This window comes from Phyllobates terribilis, unplaced genomic scaffold (genome assembly GCF_046119375.1).
Source record: "Phyllobates terribilis strain yellow unplaced genomic scaffold, ASM4611937v1 Scaffold_47__1_contigs__length_9908305, whole genome shotgun sequence".
Classification (NCBI taxonomy): Eukaryota; Metazoa; Chordata; class Amphibia; order Anura; family Dendrobatidae; genus Phyllobates; species Phyllobates terribilis.
Window position 1 is genome coordinate 3,629,183 of NW_027362807.1, and position 24,739 is coordinate 3,653,921.

The window sequence follows — 24,739 nt, forward strand, 5'->3', positions numbered from 1 at the left end:
TTGAGAAGTCGAGATACACGACATCCATTGGTTCCCCCTGATCTACTCGAGAGCTAACCTCCTCGTAGAAGTCAATCAGGTTTGTTTGGCAGGAGCGATTCCTCATGAATCCATGTTGGTTCGGGATTAAAAGATTATTAGCATCAAGATGCTCTGTAATTGCCTCTTTAATGAAGCTTTCAAAAATTTTGCCCACAACGGACGTCAGACTCACCGGCCGATAGTTTCCGGCGTCACTTTTCGCTCCCTTTTTGAATATTGGCACTACATTCGCCTGTCGCCAATCAAGTGGTACAGACCCAGTCTCAGAGTCCTTAAATATAAGATATAACGGTCTATCACATTACTTAGTTCCCTTAGTACCCGTGGGTGTATGCCATCAGGTCCTGGTGATTTGTTTATTTTAATGTTAGTGAGGCGTTTCTGTACCCCAGCTTGGGTTAGATTTGTCACACTTAGTGGAGGATTAAGTTTGTCACTTCTCATTTCTCCTGTTAGTTCTATTTCCTTTGTGAAAGTTGTCGAAAAAAAATTATTTAATAGATTAGCTTTATCCTCATCTTTCTCTATGATTTTGCCTTCCTCACTTTTTATCGCTCCAATATTATCCGATTTAATCCTTTTACTATTTATATACGTAAAGAACAGTTTGGGATTTGATCTACTTTCCCTAGCAATACGTTTCTCTGTTTCCTCCTTCGCTATTTTTATTTGTTTTTTACAGGTTCTCGTTTTTTCCTTGTAACACATTAGTGCCTCCTTACTGTTTTCCTGTTTTAATCTCTTGAATGCCTCTTTTTTGCTATTTAACGCCCCTTTTACGTTCTTGTTCAACCATATTGGTTTCCTCTTATTTCTGGCCCTTTTATTCCCATATGGTATATACCTCTCGCACTGAGTATTCAGAATTCTTTTGAAGGTTTCCCATTTACTATTCGTATTTCCTTGATTAAGAACTTTGTCCCAGTCAATAAGTTGAAGGTTTTCTATCAGCTGATCAAACTTCGCCCTCCTAAAGTTTAATGTTTTTGTTGTTCCCTTATTGATAACCCTACTGAAGGGCATTTTGGTGTTTTCAGAAATACTGCTGATACCACTACGTCACTAGAAAGTCAGCGGGAACTTAAGGAGATAATTGTCAGGAAGAAAGGGTTTAGGTTCATGGAGAACTGGGCTGACTTCTCTGTCGGCTACAGGCTGCACCTCAATGGGGAGAAAGCAGATGTGCTGGGGAAAAAAAATGGTCAGATGGATGGAGGAGCTTTCAAACTAGGATCTGGGGGAGGGAGGGTAGCCGTGCAAATAAGGGGGTAGAATAGACAGAGTGAGACATTCAAGGAAAGTAAGGAGGCGAGTAGCAGTAATAAATGTGCTAATAGTATTAAATGTCTGCAGGCAAATGAAAGAAGTCTTGAAAACAAAATGAATGAATTAGACTCTTAGGTCAGCCACAGATTACAGAAACCTGGTTGGATGAAAGCCATGACTTGGTGTCAAACATAGATGGTTACACTACATTCAAATGGATAGGAAAGAAAAATAGGTAGACGGGTGGGTATTTTCGTTAAAACCAACTTAAGACCTCAAGCTCAATGACGACATGGGGGGCAGTTTCGACAATGTACAGCACACATGCCCAACTCTTGGTGATTATATTTGACCCACGACACCAGAACCACCACACCTATGTGGGGCCATTATTCTGCATGGAGGACTTTGTGGGATCCATTTTACTGTATGGAAAGCTTTGTGGGGCCAATCATACTGAATGGAGGACTTTGTGGGGCCCATTATTCTGTATGGAGGACTATGTGGGGCCCATTATACTGTATACTGGTTGGTCCACAACTTTGTCCAAGTTTTTCATTTTGGCCCTCTACATGTTTTGAGCTTTACATCCCTGATGTAAAGTCAGTATGGGTAATGTACATGGAAATGGCAATAATGGAAAGCTGCTAACTGGACTTTGCTACAAGCCTCCTAATATAGCTAAACATGAAGAGGATGATATGCTGCAACAAATTAAAAAGGCAACAAAAACAAGTCATGGTCAAAAGTGTTGGATCCCTTGAAATTGTGCCAGAAAATGAAGTAATTCTCCCAGAAAATTATTGCAATTACATGTTTTATTATACACATTTATTTCCTTTGCGGTTATTGAAACAGCACAAGAAAACAGAGAAAAAAAAGGCAAATTGAACATAATTTCACACAAAACCACATAAAATAGGTCAGACAAAATTATTGACACCTTGCCAAAATTGTGGGTAAACAACTCTGTTTCAAGCATGTGAAGCTTGTTCAAACGCAATTGTGGCAAGTAACAGGTGTGGGCAATAAGAAAATCACAACTAAAACCAGATAAAAAAGGGAGAAGTTGATTCAATCTTTGCATTGTGTGCATATGTGTGGCACACTGAGCATGGAGAAAACAGAAAAAGGAGAAGAGAACTGTCTGAGGACTTGAGAACCAAAATTGTTGAAAAATATCAATAATTTCAAGGTTATAAGTCCATCTTTTGAGATCCGGATGTTCCTCTGTCCAATGTGCAACATAATCAATAAATTTACAAACACATACAGTCAAATATGGTGGAGCTTCAAAGAGGTTTTGGGGTTGTTTTGCTGCCTCAGGTCAGGTACCTTGACTGTGTGCAAGGAATCATGAAATCTGAAGATTAGCAAAGGATTTTGGGGCACAATGTAGTGCCTAGTGTCAGAAAGTTGGGTTTGCGTGCTAGGTCATGGGTCTTCCAGCATGACAATGACCCCAAACATACTTCAAGAAGCACCCAGAAAATGGATGGAAACAAAGTGCTGGAGAGTTCTGACCAGCAATGAATCCGGATCTAAATCCCATTGAACACCTGTGGAGAGATCTTAAAATTGCTGTTTGGAGAAAAACTTTAAAATTTGAAAGTCCTCAGTGGAGGATACCATCTTTTCAGTTAGCCATTAGTCAGTAAGCTTTCTAGACTACTCAGGTCTTTCATCAGGCATAGTATAACACAAAATCTGAAGAGTCACATATTTATACACAACAGGGCACAGGAATAATGCAATAGATAAGACAAGTGACGTGAAGCAGAACTATCAGTTTCGGAAAGGGATAAGCAGTTGTGGCGGTAAATATGTGTGGACACAAGTAGATCTATTCTTTTTTTGGGTGGTGATGAGAATTCATCCTTGTTTTAAGTTTTTGCCTGGTCTCCCCTACATACAGACCCCCAGTTGGACATTTGCTACATATAATTAAGTACATTACATTAGTTGTGATGCAGCTGAAAGTCCCTGGGATCTTGTGGTCCTGATGTGAGTTGGGAATCTTTATCTTGTCCGTGGTCATTATAAATGGATGGGTTTTACGTACACAGTTGGTGAGGATAAATTTTGTAAGTTTCACCACAAAGGTGAAACTATCCTCCCGGTCAGTTTGCTTTCCCTCCCAGTACCTTTTAATTCTAACAGTGATGAGTTTCTGGGAGATTATACTTGTTCCTTTTATTTTTGGTTCTCCTTAGCTTGCCTTCTTTGCCCTATATGAATGTGTTTTTGTTTCTCATTCAGAGTTTTCATATTTTACTTCATACTTTCCTTTCCCCTTGTTGAGAGTGTTTTGCAGCCTCCTCTCTGGTTCCTCAGGAGGTATGAGAAACTCCTCAACGGCTTATTAGTTAGTTAGGTGTGTGGTGGCATTTTTAGTTGTGCAGCTAGGTTTTTTTTCTAGTTTCTACAGAGACTAGTTGGGTGTAGTTGCGGCATTCTCCCCTGTGTGGGTTCTCTGGTGGCTATCAAGATGCGCTTTCTGGTTAAAACATTTCCCACATTTTGAACATGAAAAAGGCTTCTCCCCTGTGCGAGTTCTCTGGTGCTTATCAATATCTGATTTCTGGTTAAAACATTTCCCACATTCTGAACAAGAAAAAGGCTTCTCTCCTGTGTGAGTTCTCTGATGTTTGATAAGACTTGATTTCTCTGTAAAACATTTCCCACATTCTGAACAGGAAAATGGCTTTTCTCCTGTGCGAGTTCTCTGATGGTTGATAAGAGTTGATTTCTCTGTAAAATATTTCCCACATTCTGTACAGGAAAATGGCTTCTCCCCTTTGTGAGTTCTCTGATGTTTATTAAGATATGATTTGTGTCCAAAACATTTTCCACAATCTGAACATGAAAAAGGCTTTTCCCCTGTGTGAGTTCTCTGATGTTTGGTAAGATTTGATTTCTTTGCAAAAGATTTCCCACATTCTGAACATGAAAATGGCTTCTCCCCTGTGTGAGTTCTCTGATGTACAATAAGATTTGATTTCTCTGAAAAACATTTCTCACATTCTGAACAGGAAAATGGCTTCTCTCCTGTGTGAGTTCTCTGATGTACAATAAGATTTGATTTCTCTGTAAAATATTTCCCACATTCTGAACAGGAAAATGGCTTCTCCCCTGTGTGAGTTCTCTGATGTATACTAAGATATGATTTCTGTACAAAACATTTCCCACAATCTGAACATGAAAAAGGCTTCTCCTCTGTGTGGTTTCTCTGGTGCTTAAGAAAACTAGATTTCTGGTTAAAACATTTTCCACATTCTGAACATGGAAAAGGCATCTCCCCTGTGTGAGTTCTCTGATGTATATTAAGATTTGATTTCTGGTTAAAACATTTTCCACATTCTGAACAGGAAAATGGCTTCTCCCCTGTGTGAGTTCTCTGATGTGCGATAAGATTTGATTTCTCTGTAAAACATTTACCACATTCTGAACAGGAAAATGGCTTCTCCCCTGTGTGAATTCTCTGATGTGCGATAAGATTTGATTTCTCTGTAAAACATTTACCACATTCTGAACAGGAAAAAGGCTTCTCCCCTGTGTGAGTTCTCTGGTGCCTAACAAGATCTGATTTCTGATTAAAACATCTCCCACACTTGGAACAAGAAAATCTATTCTTCGCTGTGTGAATTTTTTGAGGTTTAAGAAAAGACTTTTTGAGAGGAAAACTATTTCTATATTCTGAACGTGAAAATGGCTTCTTTGCTTTAGAAGCAGTTTGTTTTTTAATGCTTGTTTTGTGACTTTGATTTTCCTTAGTAGTCGGTAATGAATCAGAAGACAGGACCTGTATCAAAGGATCAGATGACAGATCTTTGCTGTGAAGGGATGATGGTAAATCTGGAGAAATGTCATTCATTTCAATTATATCCTGTTGGATCTGAAAATTATCTGATTTGAAAACTGAAAATGTCGGCTGTCCCTCTGATCTCCTGGTACAGACATCTGCCAAGAATAAAACCAATTATTATTTTTAATAAAAAATCCTTGAATTTTATATTTTTGAACATTTCTACTTAAACTCTCCATAAAAAAGGCAAGTTATATAAAAAAAATTCACTTATTCACCAGGACAATGACTGTCTAATAGGAAACTTCATAGGATGGATCAGTAGAGCGAGTTCCACTGTTTTTTCATTCTGCCTCCAAAATATGGAATAAAAAGCCACCAAACAATGTTATGTAGGTGAAAATAATACCAATAAAAACTTCTACTTATTTGACAAAAAACAAGTCCCCACTCAAATCCATCATCTGTCAATGGAAAAACAGAGGTTTCCATATTACTAGTGGCTCAAAGGCTCTTGAAAAGCAACATGGCTTCCATAAACCAATCCAGCAATATCCACTCTCCCAAAGTCAGATCTCCCCCTCACTTCTGAGCTTTGCAGTAGTTTATGTGCCTAAGTCACATTCAGCATCCATGTATTTGGTATTACTATAATGAGAAGAACCCACTTAATTTACGGTGTGTGTCTCCTGGAGCACAATCTGGGCACTATGTGTTGGGTAATAAAATAGCATATTTGCAATTTTCACTCTCCAACATCCACTGCGTGCTAATTTCTGGAGAGTGACTGTAGAGTCAAAATAGTCACTTCTCCTATAAATTAATTCACTGAGGGTTATAATTTCCAAAATGGAGTCACTTTATGGGGATTTCTACTGCTTCTGCAAAAGGTGTGTCCCAACTCCTCTGGGACGTCTACTTCTCCTCCTGCTTCGACTTGTGTGAGGTCTACTTTTGACACCAGAAGCCGCCTTATTCATTCTGCAGGCGGCGCTGGTGATGGAAGAGACGTCAGAACCAGAAGCTCTGCGAGGCGCAGGCTCTGCGCAGCCACTAAGATTAGGGTTGCAGGGACCAGTAGTACCATCCAGTTTTGCAGTATGGGTGTGTGTGCTGTCCAGCTGGAATAATCTGCTCCCTGCTTCAGCCATTTGGAAAGCACCACACCCTACTAAAGCTGGAAGCATATTGCCGGAAGCTGCCAGATACAGCCTTGTTCTCCTCTGGTTCAGTCCTCTGTGCTCAGCTCCCGGCTTGTGTATTTGTTTCTGTTGTGACCTCGGCCCGTTTACTGACTACTCTTGTGTCTTCTGATTTTGTATTTTCTCTGCCCTCCTGTTCTGACCCGGCTATCTGACTATTCTTCTTCCCATGTCACTCCACAGAACAGCAGGTAACACCGTGGCCCAAGCCTAGGGGTCTCTGTGTAAGTCCAGATCCATGTAGAGAGGTTAAAGGGTGATGAGGAAAGTAATTTGTGAAATATGTAAATGGGGTAGTTAAGGCAAGCCTGTTCATGGTAGCCATCTTTTCAGCTTCCATGTGACCATGAACAGTGCCCCCAATACATTGTGTCTGCAAACTATTCCAGCAAAATCTGCATTCCTAATAGCTAAATGTCGCTCCTTCCCTTCTTAACCTGCCATGTGCCCAGACAGTAGTGTACAGCTGTATATAGGGTATTGTCAAATTCAAAAGAAGTTGGAAAATAATTTGTAAGGTCCATTTGTTTCTTATTATCCTTTGTGAAAAATTTCAAAGTTATCACCACATAAAGTGACATCTGTCAGATTTGAAAAATGGGGCCTGATCATCTGCACATTCTGCGTACGCTGTCATTTGGCTTTGTAGTTTACAGACCTGGGCAGGTAACGGTCAGCATCATCTAATCCCAGGGGGTAGGTGGATCCTCCAGGTTGTAAGTTCTATAGAAAAGGGCTTTCACAATTTCCCAAAGTAATCTGAACATTTTCGGACGGAGGAGAATGTTGTGGTCTAGCGGCAAAATGGTGATCACACGATTGTGATACAGCCGGACTACACAAACGATAAAGCAGCCACAGCCGGTGACTGAGAAGAATCTGTGACTTCTCAGTATTCAGTGATTACTACTCACCTGGGTAGTCATATGTAGGAATCTCCTCTTTACACCGCTCATCATCCCTCACATATGTCTCTGTAGTATTACTATTGGTCAGATCTTCACCCTGAAACAAATATTGTAAAAGTCACAGACAGATGGAGAAGTCACATCTATGATCAGCTCTAATCCTGCCATCTCCACCGTTCTCATTACACAAATATAAAACATAATAATGGTGGATAAAACAAGACTGAATCCAAAAATACAAAACCTTTACAGCCGTCTACACATCATAGGAGAGATCTCATGACTCCTTCTCTCCATCTACCTGATGATCCTGAGGAACATTGGGATCTTCTTGTTTACAGTCCTGTGGAAGAAGAGGACGGTGACATCTCTCTGGTGTTGTCCTCTTACTGGATAGATCTGGAGGAAACACATACAGGGACTGAATTCATTCTTTACATACAGATAATTATAGGCCGTGTGTATTTAGTCCTGTCTATTACCTGGTGATGTGAGGGGCTGGGGAACCTCCATCATGACGTTCTTGTATAGATCTTTGCGTCCTTCTAAATACTCCCACTCCTCCATGGAAAAATAGACGGCGACATCCTGACACCTTATAGGAACCTGACACACACAATGATACCGTCATCTCCCCGATCCCTTCATAATGTTACTGTATAATGTCCCATCATTCCCAGCAGTGTCACCTCTCCAGTCAGCAGCTCAATCATCTTGTAGGCGAGTTCTAGGATCTGGTCATTGATGTCCTCATGTATCAGGGGGTGAGGTGGAGGCCCCGTGATTAATCTCTGGTTATGGAGAGACACAGTAATAAATCTCACTCCAGACATTTCCAGAGTCCTCACCTCTCCAGTTCTGTCCATCTGTTATTCCCATAGATAAGAATGATGTAATGTGACGTCATCAGAATCTCTCACCTCTCCAGTAAGCCGGAAGAGGATCTCTAGGGTGAGGTGTAATATCCTCTCCGCCATCTTGTCTCTGTCCATATCCATCTTTGATGGGTAAATCAGAAAAATTTTCTTATATAGAAGATCTTCACTGAGAGGATCCGATATTGTAGAGACCTGAAGGAGAAAAAGATAAGCTGATGGAACATTATAAAAATCCTGTGTAATAATACAACTATTGGAGATAGAGAGGAAACATATAAGGAGATTTATTATTTTACAGTATTTAGTTTTCTTCTTTATATCTAGTAATAAAACCTATATATTTTAGGACACATACAACAAGCAGTTTCTTCCTTGGAGTCTGCAGCTGAATACGTTTCTCATAGACGCACTGTCAGGGAAATATTGAGAAAATATTAACAATTTCTCCCAAACCCCTCTTAAACAGTGTATAATATTTCGTCAAACCCCATTAATGCGGATACAACATCATAGTATAGAGCAAGTATATATACAAATTGAAGAGAGGCGACACCTACTAGCCTCCTGGATGGTATTCAAAGGTAGGAATTCAAAAGTGTGGAGATATGGTGACACTGGTTACTTGGGTCTGCAGAAAAGAGCAGAGAGTGGCAGACTCAGAGTTATCAGCTGAGAGGGACTGTAGAGGCAGAGATAGACCGAATAGAGCTGGACGTAGCATACCTGTGACCCCTAGTTCCTGGTTATAAGGTGGTACTGCACGTAGTGGCTTAGAGGAACGCGGTGTCCACCGCTAGTTCCTGGTGCTGTGAGCGTTGTCAGGGGCAGGATGGTATCAGCTGACCAATTGCCACCAATCCCGCAGTGCTGTGTAGTGTGCACTTCGGAAGTGCACGTGTGACGTCACCGGAAGTGACGCGTTGCTCCCAGGAAGCTGTGCGTTCCGCAGGCTGGTGTAAATGCGTTCCAGTGAGCCGGAAGTTTGAGTGCCAGGGAGAGAGAATGTGGGTTCCACCAGTATAGAGCATAAGACCCAATGGGCATGAGGCAGAGCCTTTGTTGGAGTGGAGAAGGATCCAGGAGAGGGGACAAGAGTGTGCCAGAGAGGAATAATCTGCAATAAAGGATACAATATATGAGTAGGATATGGAGATCAAAACATGTATATTATTGACCTATTCAAATTGAACACCACATTTCCAAATGTCAAATACATTTCAACATAGGGTCACATAAGATCCCTGGGTGACAAGTTTCTCTATACCAACTGTTCAATGAGAACCAAACTCCAATTATAAAAAAACCTTATATAAAAAGCCAGTAGTTCATAGTCCCTATTAAGGCCTTTCGACTCTAAGAACTGTAATTCATGAATCCAGTAGGCTTATCTACGTTTCAGAAGGCTCACTCGGTCGCTTCCCCGACGTGGTGTCAAAACTTGTTCCAATAACTGGTATTTGAATTGAGAAATACTATGTCCTGCCGTGATAAACTGTTGGGGAATGGGTAACATTAGGTTTTTGCACCAAATTGTGGACTTGTGCTTTGAAATCCTATCCATTATGGGCTGTGCCGTCTCCCCCACATAGATTCGGCCGAATGCACATTTAATAAGATATACCACATATGAACTGTCACATGTAAAGTACCCTTTGATGTTGTATATTTTGCCAGTTTGTGGGTGATGAACAATGCTACCCCTGAGGACATTGTTGCATTGACGACATTGGAGACATGGGAATGTGCCCATTTTGGGATTCTTCAAAAAACATTGTTTAGGACCTAGGTACGCTGCGCCCAAATCGGCACATACCAGAGAGTCTCTAATATTGGTTGCTCTCTTAAAACACGGTAGGAAGGGTTGTTGGAACGCAGGGATCGTGGAATAACCGGTTTGTAAGATGTTCCTGTGTTTCCTAATGGTTTTATATAAGATGTAGGCGAAGGGGTGTAACGTGTGAACAAAGGGGATTCTGTCCTTCTGTCCTGTTTGGACGATCAGTTCTGGAATTCGACGCCTGGGGATGCAAGAAGCTAGGTGGATAGCCTCGTTCAGTGAATTTGGTCGACATTTCTTGTAACCTCTGATTGCGGATAGTTTCACTGGACACAATCCGTTTGACCCTCTGAAATCGTGATGTAGGTATAGATTTCTTCATCGACCTTGGATGATTGCTAGAAAAGTGTAATAGGCCATTGAGATCGGTGGGCTTGGAATAGTGGTCAGTTAGGTGGCCCTGTGTATCCTTGATCACCATGGTATCAAGGAAACTAACACGGCTTGAATCATATGTCATGGTGAAGCGTCTTGAAACCACAGACGTTTAATGTTGTGGGATTGATTGCATCAGATAAATGTCTTCTAATACATTTTTTTTAGCGACTCTGACGTGCATCCCACATATTATAGTTTACTCACTATACATTCTATTAAATGCACTGCTCAAAAAAATAAAGGGAACACTCAAATAACACATCCTAGATCTGAATGAATGAAATATTCTCATTGAATACTTTATTCTGTACAAAGTTGAATGTGCTGACAACAAAATCACACAAAAATCATCAATGGAAATCAAATTTATTAACCAATGGAGACCTGGATTTGGAGTCACCCCCAAAATTAAAAGTGGAAAAACACACTACAGGCTGATCCAACTTTGATGTAATGTCCTTAAAACAAGTCAAAATGAGGCTCAGTATTGTGTGTGGCCTCCACGTGCCTGTATGACCTTCCTACAACGCCTGGGAATTCTCCTGATGAGGTTCCGCAAACTCCTGGACAGTCGGTGTTGTAACGTGACGTTGGTGGATGGAGCAAGACATGACCCAGCTTTCGTCCTTCTCCATCACAGCAACATCCCTTTAAAAACATATAAAAACTCGATACTGAGACTCTTGATCACGTCTGCTAGAGCATGTATTCCCTCGCTATGGAAAAGTAACACTATCCCGACAATCTCACTATGGTTCTCCAAAATAAATGAGATTATGTTAAGGGAGGAGCTCACCTACACGATCAATAACTCCCATGATAAATTTTATAAAACATGGTCCTACTGGAGTTTAAATCTTCCACTGATAACTTTCCCCTATGAGGTCAAGGTAAAGTCTATACTTCAGGAGCCTCTCTGACGTTACCCTAACCCTCTTACCCATACATCCCTTCCCCCAATTCCCTTTGTCTTTGTGTATATTTGTGTTTTTGGTTTTAACTACTCGTTTTTTCTTTTATAACCCTTATTTGTTAACCAACATGAATATGTAATGACTTAATGTTTAAGTCAGAGTCACCACGCTGGTATATCCTAAAACACATTGAACCAATGTTCTACCAGCGATTCTACTTTGGATTGTGTTAACTTCTTTCATTTTGTTTTCAAATGTTTTGGAAATACTGGTTATTGTTATGGTTATGTGGTCATGTTTGACCTACTACTTGTTGCACAACTAGTACCCGGCGTTTGTATTTGTATTTCCTTTTCAAAACTTAATAAAGATAAATTTATAAAGGATAACCAAGTCACAATGCGTTTGATATTTGCTTCTTGAAAAAAAAACTAGGTGAAAGTTTTCCGCCTTTTTGGATACAAAACTCAAACAAAATATGTAAAAGAATTTACAAAGTCTGGAGGATGGATCTCAGACATCGAAAAAACTAAGTTTGAAAGAGATATCAAAGACGAGTCAAATTCAATTTACACATGGAAATGAAAAACCAAGAGCTACTGTTCTGAAATACAGGTCGCACAATAAATTCAAAGGAAATAGAGGAGAGCGGAGGTCAGCTTCACAAATCCTAATGTGTCCATGGGTTCCTCTAATTATAATTCTCTGAGGACTTATCTGATGTATCAGTGGGATCAACTAAAGACAGATGGAACAAAAATAAATTCTCAAGTATTCCCCACAATTCAGCACAAAACAACAGGCCGGAAGAAAGCTCAAATGTGACCGGACATGTGCGTTCCATGCTGGAGTGCATCACGGTCTCCTATCTGCGAATGCGCATGTCCGGAAGCATGCGTTCCACGCCGGATCGCATAATGGTTTTGGATTGCATTCCACCAACATAGAAAAGTCCTATCTCTGAGATCAGCGTCATGGGAGACTAAAAACAAGTATTTCACATCCTCCCATCATGCAATAGGCACGTAGATCTACTTTATCACTACATAAAATATGGGATGATGGCCCACAGTATATTCCTAAATGATCACATTAGACCCCCATTGCATAATTAGAGATACACAAGGATCATCACATTTGCTAGTTACTAAATAGTATATGTAGGATATAACTGATAAGAAATAATTCTGATATAGAAGCTCAGATATCTCGATGACGTACAATAATATGTGAACTCCAATCACTGGGAACTGAGTAGCAATGAATAGAGTATAAAATCCAAAATGTAATCTGGAATGGGGCTGTATTCACACAAAACAAGCATAGGAAATTGGCTCATTCAGTCCCTTAGGGTCTAGTCAATCCAGTCTGGAAATCCACTCATTTTCCTTTTTGAGGATATATCTATTGTGATCACCTCCTATCACATTGGGTTTAACCACATCAATGATACAAAAGGAGATGTCTCTGGTTTCACCTCGATGTACACTATTCATGTGTCTCGCTAATCGGGTGTCCTGACCATGGCATATGTCACCCAAATGCCCCCCACCCTCCTCCTAGACTCCCTCTTGGTCTTGCCTACATAATCTGTCCAAACACAAAAAATAAAACAAGAACCGGCAACTTTGTACGGGGAAGACAATTGGTCCAGGAATAGTGTACCGATGTCATACAATAAAGAAGTACGTTTTACGGACCGGTGAGTGCTACCCTTTCTTCTTATTTGCTTACATGTTACCTACATAATCTAGGGGGCAGGTGCATGTGGCCATATATACAAGTCCTGAGGTTTTACAGTTGGAATAACCCCTCTGAAAAAAGTTTTTACTCGTGGAGGAACTCGAGAAAGATTTACATGGTCTCATCCAATTACATGTACAACATTCTCCACATCTAAAGAAACCACAGATTCTTCTATCTAGCCAAGTCCCCTTGGGTGCAGTTTTTTGGTAGAAACTATGCACTAAACGGTCCCTAATTGACCAACCCTTTCTGAAAGTTATTGTGGGAGTAGATCACACAGCACCCTCCGAGCTGGGTCGGCCACAAGTATATCCCAGGTCACTCTGACTGTCATAAGTTTTTCTTACTCGTGCTACCCCATCTTTTTCTTGGTCTCTTGGTTAGGTATGGAGGAGTCTGTTTCTCCCATTTTTCTGCAAACGATGATGTGGAATCCAAAATGTACCATGAGTACCCTATAATCCCTTAATCTGGTGTTCAGGTCTATTGCCAGTATATTAAAATCTGTGACATTATGGCAGTACCTTCTCAACCATAAAAATTGACCCTTGGGTATTCCTCTTTTTATGGGGATGGGGTGGTGGCTATTCCACTTCAATAGTTTATTAGTGCTTGTAGGTTTATGGTAGATGAGTGTTCCTAGGGTCCCATCCCGTTCTATCTAGATTAGTACATCCAGGAAAGTCAACTGGTTATAATTAAACTCCGATGTAAATCTCAGGCCGACTCTATTGATGTTCAGTTCTCTGACAAATTCAAAAGATTGTTCACTCGTCCCTGACCAGATGATTAAAATGTAGTCTATATATTTGTACAATACCCCAATATATGAATGCCATCACTTATGATCATCCCTGAATATTGTGGATTCCTCCCACCAGCCAAGGAATAGGTTAGCATACAAGGGGGCACAAGGGCTCCCCATCGCAGTACCACTGAGCTGGTGGAAGTACTTCCTGTCAAAAATAAATAAGTTATGAGTAAAAGTTAATTTTAGAAGATCCTCCATGAAGTCATTATGTCTGCTACACTCTATTGATCTCGATTTCAATAAACGTCTTACTCCTCCGATACCATCATCATGCGGTATATTACTGTACAAAGCCTCGATATCTAGTGAGGCTTGCTCCCCTACATGCATGTATACATGCTCGAGGGTCTACATGTAGGGGAGCAGCCAAAGGGAAAACCAACTCCAGAGGGATTATTCCAACTGCAGGACCTCAGGCGGTACTGGGAGAACATTACACTGTGTGGGGGCATCATACATACTAAATAAGGGACATAATGGGGGCATTACACTGTGTGGGGGGCATCATACGTACTGCATAAGGGGCATAATCGGGGCATTACACTGTGTGGGGGCATCATACATACTACATAAGGGGCATAATGGGGGCATTACACATACTACATAAGGGGCATAATAGGGACATTACAATGTGTGGGGCATCATACATACTGCATAAGGGGCATAATGGGGGCATTACACTGTGTGGGGGGCATCATACATACTGCACAAGGGGCATAATGGGGGCATTACACTGTGTGGGGGGCATCATACGTACTGCATAAGGGGCATAATGGGGGCATTACACTGTGTGGGGCATCATACATACTACATAAGGGGCATAATGGGGGCATTACACTGTGTGGGGGCATCATACATACTACATAAGGGGCATAATGCATTACAATGTGTGGGGCATCATACATACTGCACAGGGGGCATAATGGGGGCATTATACTGTGTGGGGGCATCATACATCCTGTATAAGGGGCATAATGGGGGCATTACACTGTGAGGGGGCATCATACATACTACATAAGGGGCATAATGCATTACAATGTGTGGGGCATCATACATACTGCACAAGGGGCATAATGGGGGCTTTACACTGTGAGGGGGCATCATGCATCATACATCCTGCATAAGGGGCATAATGGGGGCATTACACTGTGTGGGGGCATCATACATCCTGCATAAGGGGCATAATGGGGGCATTACACTGTGTGGGGGCATCATACATACTGCATAAGGGGCATAATGGGGGCATTACACTGTGTGGGGGCATCATACATACTGCATAAGGGGCATAATGGGGGCATTACACTGTGTGGGGTATCATACATCCTGCATACGGGGCATAATGGGGGCATTACACTGTGGGGGCATCATACATCCTGCATAAGGGGCATAATGGGGGCATTACACTGTGTGGGGGCATCATACATCCTGCATAAGGGGCATAATGGGGGCAGTACACTGTGTGGGGGGCATCATACATCCTGCATAAGGGGCATAATGGGGGCATTAAACTGTGTGGGGGCATCATACATCCTGTATAAGGGGCATAATGGGGGCATTACACTGTGTGGAGGCATCATACATCCTGCATAAGGGGCATAATGGGGGCATTACACTGTGGGGGGCATCATACATCCTGCATAAGGGGCATAATGGGGGCATTACACTGTGTGGGGGCATCATACATCCTGTATAAGGGGCATAATGGGGACATTACACTGCGTGGGGGCATCATACATCCTGCATAAGGGGCATAATGGGGGCATTACACTGTGTGGGGGCATCATACATCCTGCATAAGGGGAATAATGGGGGCATTACACTGTGTGGGGGCATCATACATCCTGTATAAGGGGCATAATGGGGGCATTACACTGTGTGGGGGCATCATACATCCTGTATAAGGGGCATAATGGGGGCATTACACTGTGTGGGGGCATCATACATCCTGTATAAGGGGCATAATGGGGGCATTACACTGTGTGGGGGCATCATACATCCTGTATAAGGGGCATAATGGGGGCATTACACTGTGTGGGGGCATCATACATCCTGTATAAGGGGCATAATGGGGGCATTACACTGTGTGGGGGCATCATACATCCTGCATAAGGGGCATAATGGGGGCATTACACTGTGTGGGGGCATCATACATCCTGTATAAGGGGCATAATGGGGGCATTACACTGTGTGGGGGCATCATACATCCTGTATAAGGGGCATAATGGGGGCATTACACTGTGTGGGGGCATCATACATTCTGTATAAGGGGCATAATGGGGGCATTACACTGTGTGGGGGCATCATACATCCTGTATAAGGGGCATAATGGGGGCATTACACTGTGTGGGGGCATCATACATCCTGCATAAGGGGCATAATGGGGGCATTACACTGTGTGGGGGCATCATACATCCTGTATAAGGGGCATAATGGGGGCATTACACTGTGTGGGGGCATCATACATTCTGTATAAGGGGCATAATGGGGGCATCATACATACTACATAAGGGGCATAATGGGGGCATTACACTGTGTGGGGGCATCATACATCCTGCATAAGGGGCATAATGGGGGCATTACACTGTGTGGGGGCATCATACATCCTGTATAAGGGGTATAATGGGGGCATTACACTGGGGGGCAGTAAAGGGGTCCTGTACTATGAGAACAATACGTTTCCTCCCTTCCTGTCTCCATAGTTGGGTCGTATGTATCTATTACAGGAAACAGAACAAAAACCTTATGATTCTTATAAAGGGGCAACACAAGACCCCAAAAGAGTCTCCGTGCTGAAGGGGTTAATGCCCCCTGCGCCCAGTAATGGGGTCTCCACATACCTCCACCTGCAGAGCCGCCACCACATATATGGCTGCTCTGTGCGCACAGGAGCTGTGATGAGGTCACAGGAGGGGAGGAGTCAGGGGTCACATGATCAGGGGCCTCAGTGGATGCAGGACTCTGCTGTGCTGGTTGTCATGGTGCTGGATGAGCTGAAGTTTATGTGTGGGGTCAGGAGGGGTTTACAGGGGGGATGTAGCAGAGCCGCGTGTGTACGAGGTGTACGGAGCGGAGCCGCGTGTGTACGAGGTGTACGGAGCAGAGCCGCGTGTGTACGAGGTGTATGAAGCAGAGCCGCGTGTGTACGAGGTGTACGGAGCAGAGCCGCGTGTGTACGAGGTGTACGGAGCAGAGCCGCGTGTGTACGAGGCGTACGGAGCAGAGCCGCGGGTGTACGAGGTGTACGGAGCGGAGCCGCGCGTGTACGAGGGGTACGGAGCAGAGCCGCGCGTGTACGAGGCGTACGGAGCAGAGCCGCGGGTGTACGAGGCGTACGGAGCAGAGCCGCGCGTGTACGAGGCGTACGGAGCGGAGCCGCGCGTGTACGAGGCGTACGGAGCGGAGCCGCGCGTGTACGAGGCGTACGGAGCGGAGCCGCGCGTGTACGAGGCGTACGGAGCGGAGCCGCGCGTGTACGAGGCGTACGGAGCGGAGCCGCGGGTGTACGAGGCGTACGGAGCGGAGGCGCGCGTGTACGAGGCGTACGGAGCGGAGCCGCGCGTGTACGAGGCGTACGGAGCGGAGCCGCACGTGTACGAGGCGTACGGAGCGGAGCCGCGCGTGTACGAGGCGTACGGAGCGGATCCGCGCGTGTACGAGGCGTACGGAGCGGAGCCGCGTGTGTACGTTGCGTACGGAGCGGAGCCGCGCGTGTACGTGGCGTACGGAGCGGAGCCGCGCGTGTACGAGGCGTACGGAGCGGAGCCGCGCGTGTACGAGGCGTACGGAGCGGAGCCGCGCGTGTACGTTGCGTACGGAGCGGAGCCGCGCGTGTACGAGGCGTACGGAGCGGAGCCGCGCGTGTACGAGGCGTACGGAGCGGAGCCGCGCGTGTACGAGGCGTACGGAGCCGCGCGTGTACGAGGCGTACGGAGCGGAGCCGCGCGTGTACGAGGCGTACGGAGCAGAGCCGCTCGTGTACGTGGCGTACGGAGCGGAGCCGCGCGTGTACGAGGCGTACGGAGCGGAGCCGCGCGTGTACGAGGCGTACGGAGCGGAGCCGCACGTGTACGAGGCGTGCGGAGCCGCGCGTGTACGGGGCGTACGGAGCGGAGCCGCGCGTGCACGAGGCGTACGGAGCGCAGCCGCGTGTGTCCGAGGCGTGCGGAGCCGCGCGTGTACGAGGCGTACAGAGCGGAGCCGCGCGTGCACGAGGCGTACGGAGCGGAGCCGCGCGTGCACGAGGCGTACGGAGTGCAGTCGCGCGTGCACGAGGCGTACGGAGCGCAGCCGCGCGTGCACGAGGCGTACGGAGCGCAGCCGCGCGTGCACGAGGCGTATGGAGCGCAGCCGCACGTGTACGAGGTGTACGGAGCAGAGCCGCGTGTGTACGAGGCGTACGGAGCAGAGCTGCGCGTGTACGAGATGTACGGAGCCCAGCCGCGTGTGTACGAGGTGTACGGAGCGGAGCCGCGTATATGAGGTGTACGGGGCGGAGCAGCGCGTGTACGAAATGTACGGAGCAGAGCCGCGCGTGTACAAGGTTTACGGAGCGGAGCCACACGTGTATTAGGTTACGGAGCAGAGCCGCGCATGTGTACGAGGCGTATGGACTCCGGCGATGACACCGCACCTTTCCAGGGACATGACAGCTGATCAGTACAGCTGTCACGTGCCTCTAACAGCCACAGCTGCAGTTGCGATCCATCCATGGCTGTTAACATGTTACAGGGAATTTGTCACCCCTGGGACCTATCTGACCTCTAATATTGGGATCCAGGTGATAGAAGTATGAATCTATACTTACCTGTATGTCCCATATTAGTGGTCTACTTGCTGTGTAATAGCTTTTTATTAAATTAGTTTTGGCAAGCTTCACGCCTATTAGCTTCCTTTCCTTATCCCCCCTCCTCCCCTGCTCGTCACAGGGGCCTGTGACGTGCAGTTCCCGGCCGGATCCCGCGCGTGCGCAATTTGCCCTGTATGGACGGCGCTCTTCTTCCTGCCATCTGTGTAGCCAGGTGGAGCAGGAAACTTGTGCGCAGGCGCCGGTGAGTCACAATTGTGAAATTGCACTTTTTTTGCAATTTCACCACACTTTGAATTATTTTCCTGTTTTCCAGTACACAATATGGTAAAACCAATGGTGTTGCTCAAAAGTACAACTCGTCTTGCAAAAAACAAGCCCTCACATGGCCATTGACGGAACAATAAAACATTTATGGCTCTGGAGAGAAAGGGAGCAAAAAACGAAATGGAGAAGCCCAAAGTGGTAAAGGGGTTAATATCAAATAATTATAAAAAAAAAAAAATAGAAAAGCGTTAGAAAATATTTGTTTTTATTTCTTTCATATAGGAATCGAAGAAAACCAGCGTATGGATCTTTTCCAGCCTGGGTGCCGGGTTATCTGGGCCCATCCATCCAGTGTTGTTCATATGGTGCGAAATCCCTTCCCAGATCCCCTGAATTCCTACCTGGGATGTAAATTCCCTCAGGACCGACCCGCTGAATTCACGGCTTATCAATGAACATTTATATTTTGTTCATATTTATCCGGAACTTTGGAAAACCGTCTAAATGGTTAACATTTCTGATTAATTCTATCATTTATTTCAGTTAAATGTTCACACTCTGCATCTGAGGCTGAATGGTCCACAATGTACATTATATAATCATTGTCATAGATCATTTTATAGAGAAATTCATAAACATTTTGAAATATAATAAATAGATAGTGTGGAGACATGAAGGTCAGTGGGTGGTCTCATCTTTAGAAAACCATATGGACCACGGCTCACCCCACTGAACGCCCGCTCTCCTTTCCTGTGGACACTACTCAGACCAGACAGGGTGAGGGTAACACAGTGCGCCAATAACTTATTGCACCAACACCAGCCGGTCACATACAGTACAGCCCCAGCAAGTACATAAGATTGTGCAGATGACATAATCTCACCTTTCCGCTGGCTCTGAGCAGCTGTGACTTTGGAGCGTCCAGGGCCGACTATCCCAACTTCTGGCCGGCAACCAGGGAGGAGGTAGCGGCAAGCTTAGGAAGCTGAGTGAGTGCAGTGAGGTACATAGCCAGGTGACCTGATTGTCTCAACCTGGATTCTCCAGAGTCTTTGAGGGGTCAGTGATGATCAGTGGAGCAGATCTGTGTTCCTCCAGCTGGTCGGTGGCTTGCTGTAGAGTGTGTGGGAAAAGAGGCAGATCCTACTTTTCTAGGTCACACCTCATATTCAGGTATTTTCCCACTGGATTGGGAGAAAGTCCTCTCTCATTGTTCCAGTGTTCATAGTTTGTCCTTCAATATTTGCAGAACAACCTTGAACTCACTAATACAATAGGTAGACAGCAAAACTAACAATGATCAATCTGTCAGTTAGCATGTGCCTTTGTTCCACGATGACAGCAGGACAATAAGCTGTAGGGGGCGCTATAATCTGTACACAGCAGCCATTCAAGATTCCAACAATTATTTACATCTACAACTAGAGTCACCAACAATAGCTCATGTCCCTGTGCTGACTGACTAACTGCATTTGGCAGAATTAAGAAGAAATGCTGGGTCCTCACATAGATATATATATATAAATATTCAACTATATACAGTATATATAGATATGGACATAAAGTTCAAGTACAGTTGAAACCAGAAGTTTACATACACTATATAAAAAGACACATCTGCATGTTTTTCTCAATATCTGACATGAAATCAGAATAAACCTTTCCCGTTTTAGGTCAATTAGGATTACCATCATTTATAATATTTGCCAAATGCCAGAATAATGAGAGAGAATGTTTTAAGGAATTTTTATTATTTACTGCAAAGTCAAAAGATTCCATACAGTACATTTCATTAGTATTTGGTACCATTGCCCTTAAACTGAATGATTTATGTCAAGCGTTTGGAATATCCTTCCACAAGCTTCTCACAATAGTTGGTCGGAATTTGGGCCCATTCCTCCTAACAAAACTGATGTAACTGATCCTGGTTTGTAGGTCGCCTTGCTCGCACCTGCCTTTTCAGCTTTGCCCATAAATTTTAAATAGGATTGAGATCAGGGCTTTGTGATGGCCACTCCAAAACATTGACTTTGTTATTCTTAAGCCACTCTCTTACCATTTTGGCAGTATGCTTCGGGTCATTGTCCATTTGGAAGACCCATTTCCGCCCAAGCTTTAACTTCCTGGCTGATGTCTTGAGATGTTGCTTCAGTATTGCCACATAATCTTCTTTTCTCATGATACCATCTATTTTGTGAAGTGCACCAGTCCCTCCTGCAGCAAAAAAAATCTACAACATGATGCTGCCACCCCCGTTTTACAGTTGGGATGGTGTTCTTATGCTTCCAAGCTTCTCCCCTTTTCCTCCAAACGTAACGATGGTCATTAAGTCCAAAAAGTTCTATTTTAGTTTCATCAGACCACAGGACATGTCTCCAAAAATTAAATGAGTTGTCTAGTACTTTTTACTATGGCCCAAATGTATTTACCCTGTTAAGATAAGGGTTTTTGTAAATACTTTTCGTTGTCGTTCTGACCTGTGAGCGGCGCTATCGCTGGCCACTCTCAAGCATCACGTGACCCCCAACTGCAGCCGGCTCTTCCTTCTGCTGATGTCACGTCAAGTGAGGTGAGACATCAGTGACAAGGTCCCCGCAGTGGATGCCGGGCTGTGGGCAGGGTTACCCTGCGAGTCGCACCCAGCATCCACTGCACGCTTTCCCAATGAGGAGAGGGAAAGTGCGCGGTGGATGCTGGGTGTGACGCTCGGGGTAACCCCACCCACAGCCCATCACTCACTGTGGAACGCAGCACTGAGTCACGCCCGGCTGCAGCCAGAATTTGACGTGACATCAGTGGATGTCAGAGCCGGCTGCAGCCGGGGGTCACCAGAGCGGCCAAAAGGACAACGAAAGGTATTTACAAAAACCCTTATCTGAACAGGGTAAATACATTGGGGGATATTTGGGCCATAGTAAAAAGTACTGGACATCTTTAAGGTCTTTGCTACTGTGCAGATTTGCAAACATTAATCTGGCTCTTTTATGTTTCTTTTGCAGTAATGGCTTCTTCCTGGCAGAGTGGCCTTTCAGCCCATGTTGATACAGTACTCATTTCACTGTGGATATTGACACAATCTTACCAGCTTCCGTCATCATCTTCACAAGGTCTTTTGCTTTTGTCCTTGGGTTGATATGCACATGTCGGACCAAAGCAAGTTCATCTCTGGGACACAGAACCAGTCTCCTTCCTGAGCGGTATGATGGCTGGACATTCCCATCTTGTTTGTACTTGCGTATAATTGTTTGTACAGATGAACGAGGCACCTTGAGGTATCTTGAAATTGTACCCAAGGATGAGCCAGACTTGTGCAAGTCCACAATTCTCTTCCTGATATCTTGGCTTATTTCTTTAGACTTTCCCATGATGCTACACAAAGAAGCAGTGTGTTTCAGGTGTGCATTAAAATACAGCCACAGATGTGTCTCTAATTAACTTTGCAGTAAGTAATAAAAATGCCATAAAACATTCTCGCTTCCTCATTATTCTGGCATTTGACAAATATTATAAATTATGGTAATCCTAATTGACTTAAAACGGGAAAGGTTTATTCTGATTTCATATCAGATATTGAGAAAAACATGCATATGTGTCTTTTTATATAGTGTATAGAAACTTCTGGTTTCAACTGTACATAGAACTTTATTCACACAGATACAGTTGAAACCAGAAGTTGGGCCCCGCTTTATGTATAATTTGATCTCATTGTTTCCTTATTGTCTTAATTAATTCACTTAGACGGGCATTTTATAGGTAGCTTTTAGACGGGTAGCTACCTTCTGTCCTCGAATCATCATGATTTTATTATGTCTTGCTAATATCTTAGGCCTAATATATCAGGCCTTCTTGCCCCTTTTGGGGGCATGATTAATTTTTACATATTACTGACTTAGACATGTAAACATTAGTTTATCTTAGATCTCTTGCTATGAATTTTTATATATTTTTAATCATGATGTCCATTAGATACATATATACCCGCAATTATGTGCTCACTTGCCCTATATTGATTATTTTATATTGATATGCTGTTCTCCAGCACATGTCACTTTATCTTAGTATGCCTGTGCACTTGTCACTTTATCTTAGTATCCCTGTGCACTTGTCACTTTATCTTAGTATCCCTGTGCACTTGTCACTTTATTAAAATGCCTATTGATTTTCACATATGTGTTATTTGCTGTATTTTCAGCACTAGTCACTTTTTTGCCCCTATGGTAATGCCACTACATGGAGATAACTTTAAAGGGCATTATCATTTTTTCATTCTTATCCTATCCTACTCTTTCCTGGTGCCGGTCCATTCATATAACTTTAATTAGCATCTTCACTTTCACCACACTCATCATTGTATTCACTTTCCACCAGTAAGAGGCTAGGCAGCTTTATTTATTCTTTATTTTTCATATTTTCAAAGTGATTTATTACACATCATTATGTTTCTCATTAGATATAATCCCCTCAGTGTATCATTGTGCATCATTTTCCCTGCAACACGGCCCCCCTTAAATTATTCTAATATATTCATAACTCATCATTTCATAATATATAATTCATTATATACCTACAGTACAGACTAAAAGTTTGGACACACCTCATTTAAAGATTTTTCTGTATTTTCATGACTATGAAAATTGTACATTTACACTGAAGGCATCAAAACTATGAATTAACACATGTGGAATTATATACTTAACAAAAAAAGTGTGAAACAACTGAAAATATGTCTTATATTCTAGGTTCTTCTAAGTAGCCACCTTTTTGCTTTGATGACTGCTTTGCACACTCTTGGCATTCTCTTGATGAGCTTCCAGAGGTAGTCACCAGAAATGGTCTTCCAACAATCTTGAAGGAGTTCCCAGAGATGCTTAGCACTTATTGGCCCTTTTACCTTCACTCTGCGGTCCAGCTCACCCCAAACGATCTCGCTTGGGTTCAGGTCTGGTGACTGTGGAGGCCAGGTCATCTGGCGTAGCACCCCATCACTCTCCCTCTTGGTCAAATAGCCCTTACACAGCCTGGAGGTGTGTTTGGGGTCATTGTCCAGTTGAAAAATAAATGATGGTCCAACTAAACGCAAACCGGATGGAATAGCATGCCGTTGCAAAATGCTGTAGTAGCAATGCTGGTTCAGTATGCCTTCAATTTTGAATATATCCCCAACAGTGTCACCAGCAAAGCACCCCCACACCATCACACCTCCTCCATGCTTCACGGTGGGAACCAGGCATGTAGAGTCCATCCGTTCACCTTTTCTGCGTCGCACAAAGACACGGTGGTTGGAACCAAAGATCTCAAATTTGGACTCATCAGACCAAAGCACAGATTTCCACTGGTCTAATGTCCATTCCTTGTGTTCTTTAGCCCAAACAAGTCTCTACTGCTTGTTGCCTGTCCTTAGCAGTGGTTTCCTAGCAGCTATTTTACCATGAAGGCCTGCTGCACAAAGTCTCCTCTTAACAGTTGTTGTAGGGATGTGTCTGCTGCTAGAACTCTGTGTGGCATTGACCTGGTCTCTAATGTGAGCTGCTGCTAACCTGCGATTTCTCAGGCTGGTGACTCGAATAAACTTATCCTCAGAAGCAGAGGTGACTCTTGGTCTTCCTTTCCTGGGGCGGTCAACATGTGAGCCAGTTTTTTTGTAGCGCTTCATGGTTTTTGCAACTGCACTTGGGGACACTTTCAAAGTTTTCCCAATTTTTCGGGCTGACTGACCTTCATTTCTTAAAGTAATGATAGCCACTCGTTTTTCTTTACTTAGCTGATTTTTTCTTGCCATAATACAAATTCTAACAGTCTATTCAGTAGGACTATCTGCTGTGTATCCACCTGACTTCTGCACAACACAACTGATGGTCTCAACCCCATTTATAAGGCAAGA

General features: G+C 43.8%; 2 protein-coding genes across 2 annotated transcripts in view; both read right to left on the bottom strand.

Annotated features, from left to right (window-relative positions):
* Positions 1-2,248: 2,248 nt before the first annotated feature.
* LOC141191545 (uncharacterized) overlaps positions 2,249-24,739 on the bottom strand; it is a 75,659-nt gene continuing 53,168 nt past the window's right edge. The window contains exon 9 of the mRNA XM_073661442.1: positions 2,249-4,890. Coding sequence (XP_073517543.1) covers positions 3,740-4,890 — 1,151 coding nt within the window. The 3' untranslated portion in view covers positions 2,249-3,739. The remainder of the gene's footprint in view (positions 4,891-24,739) is intronic.
* LOC141191544 (gastrula zinc finger protein XlCGF66.1-like) lies at positions 6,253-16,713 on the bottom strand. Its single transcript, XM_073661441.1, has 8 exons — positions 16,625-16,713; positions 8,825-9,215; positions 8,659-8,729; positions 8,144-8,293; positions 7,913-8,014; positions 7,706-7,829; positions 7,525-7,622; positions 6,253-7,320 (listed from the first exon to the last, which is right to left on the bottom strand). Exons 4-8 carry the CDS (start codon positions 8,219-8,221, stop codon positions 7,222-7,224), a joined length of 501 nt encoding a protein of 166 aa, XP_073517542.1. The 5' UTR covers positions 8,222-8,293; positions 8,659-8,729; positions 8,825-9,215; positions 16,625-16,713; the 3' UTR covers positions 6,253-7,221.